At 33.3% G+C, this 15,826-nt stretch overlaps 2 protein-coding genes and 1 long non-coding RNA gene across 4 annotated transcripts in view; 1 reads left to right on the forward strand and 2 right to left on the reverse strand.

Annotated features, from left to right (window-relative positions):
- Positions 1-3,385, reverse strand: part of LOC123268274 (intraflagellar transport protein 140 homolog) — a 63,727-nt gene extending 60,342 nt beyond the window's left edge. For both annotated transcript variants that reach the window (XM_044733221.1, XM_044733222.1), the window contains exon 1: positions 328-3,385. In XM_044733221.1, coding sequence (XP_044589156.1) covers positions 328-3,143 — 2,816 coding nt within the window. In that variant the 5' untranslated portion in view covers positions 3,144-3,385. The remainder of the gene's footprint in view (positions 1-327) is intronic.
- Positions 3,386-4,251: 866 nt separating this feature from the next.
- On the forward strand, positions 4,252-5,459 carry LOC123269681. Its single transcript, XM_044735518.1, has 2 exons — positions 4,252-4,314; positions 4,685-5,459. Exon 2 carries the CDS (start codon positions 4,716-4,718, stop codon positions 5,457-5,459), a length of 744 nt encoding a protein of 247 aa, XP_044591453.1. The 5' UTR covers positions 4,252-4,314; positions 4,685-4,715.
- Positions 5,460-7,953: 2,494 nt separating this feature from the next.
- On the reverse strand, positions 7,954-8,496 carry LOC123268637. The gene is made up of 2 exons (XR_006510267.1): positions 8,277-8,496; positions 7,954-8,200 (listed from the first exon to the last, which is right to left on the reverse strand). It is a non-coding gene; the product is annotated as an uncharacterized LOC123268637 (long non-coding RNA).
- Positions 8,497-15,826: the final 7,330 nt, after the last annotated feature.

Below are 15,826 nucleotides of genomic sequence, written 5' to 3' on the forward strand. Positions count from 1 at the left end.
GCATATTTTTAGTATTTTGCCGGTAATAGAAAGTAGGGATCTTCTTTTCCGGTTTTTTACTGCAATAGTGCCGCAGATACAGTAAATATGCGGTACATTTACGGTTTAAATGCTGTTAATATACCGTAATTTTTCTATTGTTTTGCCGTTAATATTCTGAATTTATTTTGTAATTTTTTCGTAATAATTCGACAAAAAAACTGGCTAAAATAACTGAAGTATAACGGTAAAAATACAGCATTCATATCGTATAAATACCGAATCTTTACGGCATTTTCAAAACCGCGATGGTGACAACGTTAATTGAAGTTACTCAGGTTTACTTACTTGTCATTTGAAGCCGCAAGGTAACTATGAAGTTCTTTAGGCTGATTAAATAAAATTTTCGATATTTCAAATTTGTCACTATTTGCTTTTGTGTACATTTTAATTGCTTCTTCAACATTTCCTTGTTGTTCTAATATTTTTGCATAATTATAATAACTCAATTTTTCACTTATTTTATTTTCATTTACTGCTAGAGTTATAGCTTCAGAATGTCTGTTACAAGTTTCCAAAAAATTACCAAGAAGATCTAACCTTCCAGCTTCACGAAATAAATGTTCAGCATCAGCATAAAGTCCTAATTCAACAGCAAGATTCGCGATTTTCGTTTCCAAATTTAAATTTGAATTTATAATACTTTGTCTAAAAGCTTTTGTACCTCTTACACATTTCATATGGCCTAAACAAAGAACAGCCATATTTAATTGTTTTGTTTTTACACAAATTTTAGCAAGACTTCTCCACACAGCTTCATTTTTAATAGTTTTAATTGATTTGAATGCTTCATCTGTATTAGCCATGCTTATATGAAAACTAAAATCCATAATAGCTTTTTTAATAGTTTCATCACAAAAACCTAATTCTTCAAACTCTCTCATAAATAACTTGGTTAATTTACTTCCATGACCTTCCTTTTCTGAATCAAAAACAATAATATGAGGAGATTTAACTTCTATAAGACGACAATAAAATTCCTCTAAAGAACGATAATCATGGATTGTTATACCATGCTCAGGAGTAATAAACATTGAAACTAATACAATATTTTTGAAAACATTTGACATTCGTTTAGGATTACAAAAATTTTGAATATTATAAGTTGGAATTGTTTGAGTTTGACAGACAAGTACTCGGGGATCTATTACATCCCAACAATGTGTTACCACAAATCTTCCCTGTGATTTTGAAATAACTTCTGAATAGTTTTGGTGATTTTCACTTAATTTGGCATAGTCAAATTCAAAAATTTGGTCACCCTCAATATCCCATATATATAAAATCGAACTAGGTAATAAATTTGAAGTAGCAACAGTAATTGATACACATCGACAATCTGAATTACATTTTGCTTCAATAATTTCGGCAAAATCTTTTATAACATCATACACTGCAAGAGTTCGTGTATGAAGTTTTGCTAAACGCTTATTCAAGTCCCAAATCTTTAATATACCATTAATCGATGCAACTGTTAAGTATTGTCCTGTTAATTCCATTGTAATGGGCTCACCTTCTTCAGGTAATATTGGTAAATTTTGAATAACATTTCCTTTTATTGTTCTGAGTTGAATAAGAGAAGCAGTCAATATAATCAATGTAGATTCATAAATAAGAATTTTTTCAACATCACACTGAAAGGATTGTTCAATTAATGTGTGTAATACCTCACTTTTATGAATACTATAAGTTACTATTTGTTTTCCTGAAGAAACGGCGATATAAATTTTATTTATAGCTAACATCTGTACTTGAATGTCGGTAATTAAACTACAAGATTCATTTTCTTTTTCTATTATTAATTTAGTTGGTGAAACTTGACAGACACAAATATCTACATTGTAAGCAGCGCACATAGGTTGTTCGTGAAAAATAAATACGTTAGCAACACAATTAGCTGCAAAAACAGGATATCTCAAAAAAGCACCACCCCACGTTAATTGTTTCACTGTACCATCAACAGCGCAAGATTTTGGAGTAAAAGGCCAGCCATATTCATTGTTACATGTTAAAAACTCTCGTTTCCAAAAATGAATAGTTCCTAAATTAGTTCCTGCTGCTAAAGTTTGATTAATTTTACAAAATGTAAAGCTAATATAAACTTCTTGAAAGTTAGATACATTTTCAGACGTTAACATTGTTGGAGATAAAACATACGTATTACCATTTTGTAAATTCCAACATCTTAAACTCAATTCCCCGGTAAGAATGGCTAGAGTATTGTTTCCGATCCAACATAACGTATTTTTTACTTTAAAATCATTACTTTTACCAGACAACTTGACTTTTATCATTTCTGTAAGTTCTCCAGTGAAAGAATCAATTTGAAATTGACTCACGTTAAATCCTTCTGTCATTACAACTATTGAATCTCTTGATTGATGGTGGAGTAAACCACATAATGTTATTCCACCTGTATTTAATACTTCTTTGCAATGGCCTTTTGTATCAATATAATAAATAAATCCATCTAAAGATCCAATAAAAAAAGCATAGTTATCTTTTTGGAACTGAGGAATTTGAACTGCTGTTCTTGGTCTCCAATTGTTAAATAAATTTAATGATCGATTATCATCGGCAATAATTTTTTCGTTATTTAAATTTTTCGGTGTAAATACTATTGGTTTGAAAGTAATCTGAGTAAACGACTTCTGTAGTTCATGATGAAATATAATCAATAGTTGACCTTTATTATCTACTCTCCATCCAACGATAGATCCTGCTGCATCCACAGATACTAATCTGCCACCATTCTGACTCCATTCTAATAATGTAATAGAATCTCTGTGCGGTGTTCCGACTTCAGTAAACTCATTCTGTTCAAAATCCTCAGTCCAAATTTGAATGCTACCATTATCTTTACCAATTATTAATAATTTCAGTTTTGGGTGCCAACTAAGTGACGAAATTTGAAAAATTGAAACTTCATGAGATTTTAAATCGTGAATTAATTGACCGTGATCATCGTAGATAGTAACATAAATACCTTTATTTTGTGAATAACCAGCAATAGCCAATAATGGAAAATTCGGGTGCCAAATAGCATAATTATTGATTGAAGAAGATACTAGATTTTGAATTCGATTATCAAAATACAATGCCATTATTATAATATTATATTAATATGACTAGGCACAATTAAAATAGAAATTGTTTAATTTATTTATAATGTTTGCTTTTTATTCAACGGTGAGCGATATAAGTGTTTCAAATCATGAGTTTGTTTAAAAACAAACATTGATAACTTGCATCGATGGATGAAAATAAAAGTGATTTCAGGTAAACATACTCCATTTCATAACAAAGCATACTACCTGCTCATGAATATGTTTTAGTTCTGGAATCTGGAATGCAAGAAATTTATGGTTGCATTCGGATAGTCGCTTACATGTTTCAAGACATGTTTCCAGCGCCCGTGCTTAGAAACCAGGGGTGAGCAGTTACGCGTAACGAGCAGTTTCCTACGTATTTTACGTAAACTACGTAAAATACTTAAATTCCGGTATTATACGTCGATTTGTATGCCACCTGGTGGTTATCATTGGACATTGTACATTTTTAAAATTCTAACCGTCTTTCAACAGTTTTCGCAATAACTAATCTAAACTTTTAATTTTATCTCAAAATGAGTGCATTAAAAAAAAAAATTTATCAATCATTTTTAAAGAAAATGATTTTGTGATTGAAAAGTTAAATGGTAAAAATATTGCTCAATGTTTAAAGTGCAATTATAAGTTAAAAAATACTGCACAAATTCGATTACAAAGTAATCGGTAAATAGTTATTTTTTTTTTTTTTTTTTTTTTTTATTTTAACCCCGCTTTTCAGACTTCTGTCTCGATGGGGGTCCGGCCGAGACCGGAAGGGGACTCCAGGCTGATCGGTACATTAAGTTTGGCAGAATAAGTTTGGCGGTATTACATACTTTTTCAGCCTGGAGAGTAATGCGGCGATGGGCCGACTTTGGGGAAACTGCACGCATTTGCCTGTGCCCCACCGGTAGCACAGGGCTTGGGGAAACCATCGAAAAACCCAAACCTGTACAGCCCGGCATGAGTTACGAGCACCGATGTTCACTGAAAATTAAATTTCAGCTCACACCGGGATTCGAACCCACGCCTCACCAGTCCCAAGCAGTAAATAGTTATTTAATAAATATTTATATTTTCATTGAATTAAAAAAAAATTTTTTTTGATAATTAATTTTGTATTTTCTTCACTTATTTCAGAAATAGATGTGCTGCCAAAACTACTGATCCCTCGGGAAAAACTAAGGTATATTGCAAAGCGATAATTACACTGAGAAAAAAAAAATACTTTTATTAAGAAAATTTTCTTGATACAAGAATTTATGTTCTTGAAAATTTTCGAGAATATATATTCTTAGCTCAAGAACTTGTTACATTGATTAAAATAATTTTTACTTAATTTAAATAAACCTATTCTCTTGTTTATCTATTATCCAAAGATAAATATTGATGCTCTTCTCTTCAGAAATTAGTAATTAAAAATAATAGAATATTTGATCTCATCGAATTTCTTGAACCAAAAATTGTTAATTGAGTAAAAGTATTTTTTTCTCAGTGAATATTTTCAAAAACAAATTTTTTTTATTTTGAATAAATTTTTCTTTACATTTCTATAGGTGCTAAGTAGATCCTCTGAAGAAAGGTCAGATGATATTTCATTTGATAATCAATCTAAAGCGACTTCAAGCATTTCATCAAATAGTAGGAGTGATTTATCAACTATTGATGAAACTTGTGAAATTTTTCGTAGGATGCAATCTTCTGTTTAGTATTGTTGAATCAATTCCGTTTAAAGAGTTTGTTAAGTCGTTAAATCCGAACTATCATCTGCCATGCAGAAAAACTCTCTCCAATACGTTGTTAAATAAATTACATAGCAAAATTTCAAGTGAACACACAAAAATTAATCAGTCAGAAGGAGTAATAGTGATAGATGATTGGAAAAATTCGGTTGCAAATACTAAAAATGTTGTATGTATTATTCATACAGCAAATGAACCAAGTTTTTTTTTAAACTCTTGGGATTTCACATTGTTATCTGAAGATACACAACAATTAACTAAAGTTATTGAAGAAGCTGTAGAAATAGCCAAAACAAATTATAATAAAACCATTTATGCCGTAGTTTCTGATAACGCTCCAGTTATGACAGCAATGGGTAAAGCTGTAAATTTATGGCATGCAGGATGCAGCAGTCATCATGGAAATTTACTTGCCAAGGACCTTATTGATAAATCATTTGCAGAATCTATAAATACCATTTTACGTACATTCAAAGCTTCTAATTTAGAACGAGAGATAATAGAAAACGGAGGAACAAAAATTAAAATGGCTTGCAAAACTCGTTGGTGCAGTTATCGTGATGCGTTTCGGTGTTGCTTAAAAAATTAGATATAATGAAAAATTATCAGTAATAAATTAAACAATCCGTCTTTTACAAAATCAAAAAAACAAGAGAAAGAAAAATTGATTACTTTGAATGATCAGATTTTCGATGATTCTTTAATAACAAAATTACAAAATTTCATCGTTTTATCTGATCCAGTTTGTTCATTAATTAATGAATGTCAACAGTCAAATTTTACTTTACCTGATGCAGCTGAAGAGTGGATGAAATTAAACGTTCCGACTGATAATGAAAAAGTTCAAGAAATTGTCCAAAAACGCATTGACAAAGTATTGACTCGAATTTTATTAGCAGCGAATTTATTGCATCCAGGTTATCAAGGAAAACAGTTTCGTCATACCGATAAATATTATTCTCAAGCTATTGAATTTATAAGGAATGAATTAAATGAATCTTATCATGAAATGGAAGCTTATGAAAATAAAGTTGGAATTTTTGAATCATTACTGAAAAAAGGAAATGTCCCTCCAAAATTATTTTGGCAAATGGCCGAAAACTCATACCCAGTAATTTCTCAATTAGCTCAACGATTGATTAACATTCCATCGTCATCAGCACAAATTGAAAGATTATTTTCAAACAGGTCATTTGTTCATTCTTGTCTTCGAAATCGTTTAACACCCGAACGTTCAAAAAAGTTAATCGACATTTATTATACATTGAAAATGAGTTCTGGAAATTCGAAATGAGTATTTAAAATATATATATTGTGTGATGTGTATGTATTATTATAAAATTTACAATGATAATTAATTTAGTTATATACTTGAAGAAATAAAAATTTTTGTACTTGAAAATTGTATTGTAAATAATTTTATTGTTGTGTTTATTAGTAAAGTTGAAATTCACATCAAATATATTTTTAATAAAAATTTTCCAGAATAATGATTTCTTAATTATAAATTATCAGTAAAAGGATGAAATGAATTCGTAAAATATCATGTATCCAGAACAAAGTTTATTTCCACTTTCTATGAAAATTTTTGTAATAAAAACAAATCAAATACATACGTAAATAATTACCATATTTAAATTGGTATTTATTGATTATTCTTACATATTTGTTTTAATATTATTGTTACATAACGTTTAGAATTTGTTTTTAATTTGATCATAAACTGAGATCAATAAATTAATCTAATATCACAGAAATTAGTAAGAACTCAAATCTCAGTTATTTATTTATCAAATTTTGATCATTTTTAAAAAATAATTAAAATTTGATTATAAGCTAATTTAATAAATAGAATAACTTTTTTAATTTACCACAGTAAAATAATAATAATAATAAGTTACTTTGATCACAGATTTTCATTTTTTAAGTAACAATTAAAATTTGCTTATAAGCTAATTTAATAAATAGAATAACTTTTTTAATTTACCACAGTAAAATAATTATAATAATAAGTTACTTTGATCACAGATTTTCATTCATTTAATTTTAATGACTGTTGAGTAACAATTAAAATTTTCTTATAAGATATCTTGTATATAATATAATCCTTAGATAAGTTGTTTTAATTGATTACAGATAAATATAAATAATTAAATTGCTATTTACAAGTTTATAAGATGTAAATATACTAATTATGATTTAAAATTACAGGTCTTTCATAGGTTGAAACAAACATTCAATATAACAATCTAATTGTTTAATAATAATTCCTATATCTGTATAATATATTTAATGATTGAAAATTTATATAATATATTCTTTGTTAATTAGCATTCATAAATTTAAGATTATAAAAAACATCAGTGAACTTAGGTACTAATTTTTCTGGTAAGTTTTTACCTAAGTCATACTGATTAAATTTTATCGTACATGCTGGTATTTTTAATAATGATTGAGCCAACATACTAAGATTTGGATTTTGTTCTGAAGCTATATACTCCAAAAAGTTTTTGAACAGGTAGTTTTAGTAATTAACTTTGCAAATAAATCTTTAGAATTTTTAAAACACTCTAATTCCTGCAATCCTGTATCATCTAGTTCATCAATCAAAAATTCATAAACTATATTACTATATTTACTAATTTTCATGAAATAACTACCTCTACTAATTCTTTTTCAACATCAGTACTTTTTATAGCGTTTAACAGACGATTAATTTTGATTTCTAAAGAATCATCGTGAATTGCTGCATGAGTGTATCGACAGTTTCTAAATGACAATCAAAGTACCACATAATTATAGATTCCGATGGAAGTTGCGATGCTGATGTGGAATCAAGAATACGATTATTTTTTGGTATGTTTATAAATGATATCACAGCATACACTGATATATAATACTTTTTAAGTGCGATCGAGCTTGACTCGTTAATCATTTGCAAATAATTACTTATATAATCACGTTCTTCTCCCAAGATCCAAGACTTTAGAAATAATGTATCATTTCCAGTTCTTGTTATAGCAATAATCTCTAAGCCACTTGTTTGAGCAACATTTTTACAAAATAATAATGTTCCTTTTTTCTCCTTCAAGTTTAGTTTACGATCAGTAAATTTATCGTGAGCTTTTTCAAGTAAAGTTGTCGATAACTTAACTTCACTAGGGACTTCATATGCAGGCCGTAATATTTTACAAAATTTTTTAAGATAAAGATCTTGAATTAGATCAAATGAAATTATTACTATAAAAAAAGTTATTTAAAGACAATTTTATATTACAGTTATCTTCAGATTCAGAAATTGAATCAGAGTTTTCCCAAATACGCGACTTCCTATGAAATAAATTTATAGTTTAATAATTTTAAATCATAGAGAATAGAAAAAAATTGAGACTAAGATTAAATTTACCTGTGACTCTTCAATCGTTGTTCAGTGGTATTATTCATTATTTTTTTACACTTTACACATAATGCAACTTGTTTTCCGTTTTCACGAATACGCTGAAATCCTCCTTCTTCCCAAAAACTGTGCTTCGGTCGACCTCCTCTTTGCATATTTTTTTCTTTATGATATTATAATTCTATGAATTATTAATGTAAAAACTTCAATTTAATTAAATATTAGGTTAATAATGATAAATTTTTAGTTTATATTTATTTATTTACTAATTTAAGTTCATCAAAAGTTCGGTAGATGGTGTTGAAATACCTAACGTAAAATACGTCACGTAAGAAACCCAACCGGTAATTTACGTGTATTATACATGTCTAAAACTAAGTATAAAGGTGCAATTTCATGGTGACGCTCGACGCTGGCTTAGAGCGTCAAATGAGGTCACGTGGTATAATTTCGGCTGGAACTCCATCTTAAATTAATGTAGCGTCAAAGCTAAACATTGTTTAGCTTTTTAAAATTTAAAAATTTTATTGTTTTTTTTTCAGCGTTTCGAAGCTTGACGCTCCAATATTTGACGTTGCGTTAATTTAAAATGGCGCCATGGTCAAAATTGTACCACGTGACCACATTTGACGCTCTTAACCAGCGTCGAGCGTCAGCATGAAATTGCATCTATAGACTACGTTGTGATATCATATCACGGTTTAGCTGAATCGCGACTGGCGCCGCCTTGCGAGCACTGACGATACCCCTTTGATAGCGCTAAATTTAACATTAGATCTATTTATATTTATAAGAAAATTTTGGGAAAACCCCACAACCTAAGTCTAGAGTTTTAGCCATTAGTAAAAAAGGTTATTGTTAAAATGTATTTTTACTCTCTGAAAATTTATCACAATAGACTAGGAATAATAAGATAGTAAAGAGGATTAAGCCATAAATATATAAATTTACTACCTAATTGCTCTCGACCTAAGTAATTATAGAAATTAGAAAATATATTTTAATTTCTTAAGAAATATAAAATGTTGTATAAAAAAATGCGAGAAAATAGTCTGAGCCGACTAGTGACCCTCATTTATGACGAGTTTAGCTCAACCACTCAGTCCGGTAAATTCCCAGAGATGATGAAACTTCGGACAACTCTGCTAGCGAGCCCAGGTAGTTCAACAACGGTCGGAAAGGACGAGTACCTGAGTAGGAGTACAGCTAGGATCCAGTAGGAAGGAGAGGGACCAATCAACGTTGCCAAAAGGCCAGTACAGCGGAATACTCGGATGGTAGGGAGAGTCGCCCCCGCCACTTCTAGTGCTAGGAGTCGGACTTAGACATATTTGAGAAATATCAGAATATTATTCGAGCTCAGACCTATCACCTCGTTTCTAATTTTGTGTAAAGTCTTTTGAATACATATTTCAATTTAGTTAACTTAATTCCGTTCAAAAATTTATTTAATTTATATTCACATATTATCATCTTCCTCATCCTATAAATTCCCGTTGATAAAGTTGAGTATTTCAATATTCCCGGGCGAATCAAAGACCACGTCGGTAACTTTAAATTTAAATCAAGATTTCCATCGTTGTCCACCAGGAGAAGGACATAACAAATTGGTGACAGTGCGGTGGGATTCGCCGACTTTAATTAGCGGGAAATTAAATCAAATTGTGAACCGAGTGAATCAGTGATAATTAAGTGCAATAATAATTGACAAAATAGCGACTAAAACAACATCCGCTAAAAACCGAACACTTCTAAAATTCAAACCTCCTCAAACGTAACCAGAACAAGCCACCACTCTCTTCGCGGGTTTTGTGCGTTTTCCCCGAAGCGTTGGGCGAATGCCGGAGCTGGGTGATTACTCTTATCGCACACGACAATCTGTAATCACGGGCGTAACCTAACATTAAGAAGGAACTATCCAACTTCAATCAAGGACTCATCTCCAGGAATACCAAGAAAACCATCAGCAAGGCGCAACCACATCCAGAAAAGGTCATCAGCACAAGCATCAAAAAATAAGTAGACCTACGATCATTATTATTTAAGTTTGAATTTGTATAATTTATTTGTAATTAATTGCTATCTGGGTCGATCTTATGCATCTTATAATTTAAAATAAGTGATTAGACCTTTAAATAACTAGAAATTGATAAATCCCTGAATAATTTCTCGAATATTACGCTTCAACTCCATATTTTATTCTTATAATATTTTTTAATCATGCATCGCGTAAAGAATACTCGAAGTCACGCAGCTGCTGCCCGAAAAAAGAGCATCCCTATTAACGTTCCACCATCTAGAAGCACTCGTCGCCGCGTACCACCGAACACCTCGTCAGAACCAACTACTAGTAATTCGCGCGAAAATCTTTCCACCAACAACGAGCAACAGATTCTTACAATAACGACACCGTCATCTGTAGTCCCTAGTACATCCTCACCAGTATCATCGGATATATCATCGTCTATTGTCCCCAGCACGTTACCAAACGCTCTTGTACCATCCACAATTCCATCTAACGCTCTTGTACAACACCACTACCCATCCGTAAATAGTTATACTAATCAACAAATTCCTACGCGATCTTATTTTGACTTAAAAACTGCTATTACTCAAATACCAGATTTCTGTGATGATAGCGACGAACGGTGTACTTTTTCTAATTTTATTACTGCGTGTAAAGAGACCTATGATGTAGTTAGCCCCGTCGATCAACCTCTCTTGCTATTAATAATAAAAAGTAAAATTAATGGTCGTGCTAAATCTTTAATTTCTAATCTCGGAACACCGGGTAGTCTTGAAACTCTATTTAGTTGGCTGAAGCAAGCATTCGGACGGTCATTCGACGATGAACGCGCTCAAGAAGAATTACGAAAACTTAGACAAAAGGACGGTGAATCTGTTGTCGCCTACGGAGCCAGAGCAGGTGAAATCCTTAGCCGTGCTCTGGAAGCCGCTAAAGATAAATACCAACCAGCTGAACTCGTCGGAGTTAATGTTTTACTTAATCAAACCGCTGTTAACGGTTTCATAACAGGGCTTAGCACACCCCTTTTTAACGTATTCGTCTCAAAACAAAATCCAGACTCGCTTAGTAATGCTATCAATACCGCAGCTGCCGTAGAAAGAAAATATGACAGTAGAAATGAATTGCTCGGGACAGATAACGCGAATCATCAACCTAACAACGCCAGCATTCACGTGATGAACGCAGATAATTTTCGATGTTACAAATGTTGAGAAACAGGACATCTTCGCAATAACTGTCCAGTTCTTATTAAAAGAAAGGAAAGTTATTACCATGATCGACGAAAAAACGGGGACAGAAAATACAATAGAGACAAGAAATACGACCGACACCATCGCGAACAACGCTCAGACCGTCGAAGGTCTGATTATAAATCTAGTAAAAGCAATTCTTTAAACGAGAAAGATGCCCAACGGAGGAACGCGACGCGGGGCACGGATATAGTAGCGCGTTCAAGACCTTCAGGATCAATTACAACTTCGAAATAAATAATTTATCTAATCTACCAGTTATACCTTTTAACGATAAAATATTTAAGAATAATTCTGCAGACCTTTTAATCGACACTGGAGCTCAATTAAATTTAATTAAACAAAATGCCGTTTCCCCAGATATTCTCTTAGATAAAAATAAAATCTTTTATTTAACTGGTATTGGTTCTGGCATGATTTGCACTTGTGGTGAAATCACGACACGTATCCGCAATGTAGAGATAAAATTTCATGTAGTCAATGATTCTTTTCCCATTAGTCAATCGGGCATACTCGGCATATCATTTCTGCGAAAACAAGACGCGGTATTAACCTTTAAAGATAACACCTGGGCATTTAATTCTTGGCGAAAATATAATTAATTTTATTGAACCCCAATCGTATGACCTTCCACCTAGAACCAAGAAACTTTTAACAATCCCCGTACAGGATAATGGCCTAGATAGCGGCTACATCAAGCGTATAAATACCGGTCCGGGTGTTTATTTAGGAGAAGCTATAACTGATGTTCGTGACGGCTTTGCAAAAATTTTTGCTATTAACTCTACCACCGAGCATATCAATATAACTATTCCTCCCGTTGAAATAGATTAATTTGAACTTGCATCACCTTTGCCACGATCATCCCGCTCAGCAACGTCTGATAAACAATCCGATCAAATCAATGCCGAAAGATTAAACCGAATATGTGAACTCGTAGATTTAAAAGGACTTAACGAGATAGAAAGGGCTAGTATAATACAGATTATCTACGACAACCCCTTCCAGTTTCACCTCCCTAACGACAAGCTCGGATCTACAACGGTTCTCAAACATAAAATTACTACCACTGATGAAGTTCCCATTAACACCAAACAATATAGATTTCCCCAAGTACACAAACAAGAACTCCGAGATCAGGTCGATAAACTATTGAAAGATGATATAATTAGACATTCAGATTCTTCCTATAACTCTCCTGTATGGTTAGTCCCTAAACGCCCTGGACCCTCTGGTGCCCCTCGCTGGAGAATGGTCATCGACTATCGCGGGTTAAACGAGAAAACAATCAGCGATGCCTATCCCTTACCTAATATTACTGACATTCTCGACCAACTTGGAGGAGCCAAATATTTTACCATTCTTGATCTCGCTTCCGGATTCCATCAAATTGAAATGGACCCTCTTCACAGACATAAGACCGCCTTCTCAACACCTTACGGTCACTACGAATTCAATCGCATGCCGTTCGGATTAAAAAATGCCCCAGCCACCTTTCAAAGGCTCATGGATCGTATTCTCTCTGGTCTTCAAGGAATTGAATTATTTGTTTACATGGATGACATTGTCATTTATGCTAGTTCTATCAAAGAACACTCTCAAAAATTGAAAACCTTGTTGAGTAGATTACAATGTGCCGGATTAGCTCTATCGCCTGAAAAGTGTCATTTCCTTCGACGCGAAATCGGGTATTTGGGCCATATCATCTCCAATGATGGAGTTAAACCTGACCCACAAAAGATAAAAGCTGTCAAAGAGTTCCCAGTTCCTCAGACTAGAAAGAAGATCAAATCCTTCTTCGGTCTTATCGGTTATTATCGACGTTTCATCAAAGATTTTGCGAAAATTGCCAAACCACTCACCCATCTGTTGAAGCTTGATACCCCTTTTGTATGGACCGAAACTCAACAAAAGGCATTTGAAACCCTCCGAGATATAATTTGCTCTGAACCTCTATTGCAGTATCCTGATTTTTCGCAACCTTTTATTGTCACCACTGACGCTTCTAATTATGCTCTTGGCGCCGTATTAAGTCAAGGACCTATCGGCTCAGATCTCCCAATCTCTTTTGCATCAAGGACATTATCCCGATCAGAAATAAATTACTCTACTACTGAAAAGGAATTATTAGCTGCACTTTTTGCAGTAAAGCAATTTAGACCATACCTCTTTGGACGTAAATTTACCCTGGTTACTGATCACAGGCCCTTAACATGGTTGAAGAATACAAAAGATCCTAATTCTAAGTTAGCTCGCTGGAGGATAAAATTGAACGACTTTACGTACGACGTAGTCTACAAGCCTGGTAAAATAAATTCTAACGCAGATGCCTTATCTCTAAACCCTGTACCTGATTCATCAAGTAAAATTTTAGAAACAGATTCTCAATATGAAGATGAGACTTTTAGAAGTCTGGAATCGGTACCAGTCTGCGCTGATGAAGTACTGATTGCAGATTCCGACACAAGTCGAACTTTAAATGTTAACATCGCTAAAACGAATGAATATGATGATAAAATTAACGTCGAGTCTTTGATATCTTCAGCCTTTCAACTTAATTCTCCGGACGATTCTTTTAATAATTATTATCATTGCAACACATGTTTCAACCTGACTCCAGTGAACTCCCTCGATGGTGCTGGTTTAGCTACTGAAAATACGCGGTATGGTTCTCAGGTAGACTCTGAGCGTATGCAGGGTCTGCTAGGTCACATCAACCCCGACACGCTGCAGGTGTCTATGGGTATTCAATCAAAAAGACGTCATGCGTCTATAAACTGTACCTCTAGTGGAAGGTTTTCACAGCTAAGCGACCTTAGAAAGGGACTTGATAGTCCGGAAGCTGGTGTGAAAACGAGAGATTCTATCTCTCCATCGTTTTGTTTGGGACGGTTAGTTCCCGGTGATGATGAGAACATACCAACAACCAAAAGACGTCCTGCGTCTATAAACTGTACCCCTAGTGGAAGGTTTTTACAACCTAGCGACCTTAGAAAGGGACTTGATAGTCCGGAAGCTGGTGTGAAAACGAGAGATTCTATCTCTCCATCGTCTTGTTTGGGACTGGTTGTTCCCGGTGATAAGAGCGTATTTATAACGAGTGAGCAGGAGGAAGACGAAACACATTTACTAAATTCTCAATTAATCAATACTGAAACAATCAGATCAAGTAAAGAGACAAAACTTGACGATCCTCCTGTCCGATTGATTCTTACTAATAATCCTTCTTATGTTACCACAACACGAGATAAGCTATCTATGCGTAAAGATAATTTAGTACACTTCACTTCTACTGACGGAACTTTCCTCTCTAAATCTAGCAGAGATCTTCTCAAACAAAATAAAATTTCTATGCGTCAAATAGCCAATAATGCAGAAGAACCAGGAACTGCTATTGCATCTCGTTGGGGTGATTATTACATTTTTCATCTTATCATCAAAAATACTGCAGATGATAATATCGATCTCGAAAATATATCTAACTCCGTCCTTTCGTTAAAATATCTTCTCGAGCACCTCCACATAAAAACTGTCAGTATCCCAAAAGGAAAAAACGGGCTAAACGAAACACAATGGAGCTATTTCGTTAAAGGTATTAAACAACAGTTCCTTAATGATGGTCGGACTTTTACCTTCTGTATAGGCGACATTCGTTTCCCACCCGAACGCGAACGACCCAATATCATCAGAGAATATCATGAATCCGTTGTAGGAGGTCACCCAGGAGTCGTGAGATTATATAATCGAATTAGGCAAGATTTCTTTTGGAACAATATGAAAGCGCAAATCGAAGAGTTTGTTCGTACTTGTAATAGCTGTCAGAAAAACAAACTAGTCCGGGTAAAAACGAGGCAACCTATGAAAATAACAGATACTCCTCGAGAGGCCTTCGATAAAGTCCAAATGGACATTGTCGGACCTTTACCTGCTACAAAGAATGGAAACAAATACCTGCTCACCATTCAAGATAATCTCACTAAATACTCCGACGCTATACCCGTATCATCCATCGACGCAACAGCAATAGCTCTCGCTTTTGCTAATAATTTTATTTGCCGATTCGGATGCCCAAAAGTAATTCATACAGATCAAGGTTCTAATTTTATAAGTCAAACTCTGAAAATATTCTGTAGAATATTTAAGATTCGCCAAATAAAATCTACTGCTTTCCACCCACAATCTTTAGGATCCCTCGAACGGGCTCATCACGTCTTCGTAGAATATTTAAAACATTATTGTACTTCGCGAGACTGGGATGATTGGATTAAATTCGCTATGTT

Source organism: Cotesia glomerata, linkage group LG7 (assembly GCF_020080835.1).
Source record: "Cotesia glomerata isolate CgM1 linkage group LG7, MPM_Cglom_v2.3, whole genome shotgun sequence".
In the NCBI taxonomy this organism is placed as follows: domain Eukaryota; kingdom Metazoa; phylum Arthropoda; class Insecta; order Hymenoptera; family Braconidae; genus Cotesia; species Cotesia glomerata.

Excerpts from the sequence above, each read along its gene's own strand:
- LOC123269681 (XM_044735518.1), top strand. The coding sequence starts at position 4,716 with ATGATATTTCATTTGATAATCAATCTAAAGCGACTTCAAGCATTTCAT.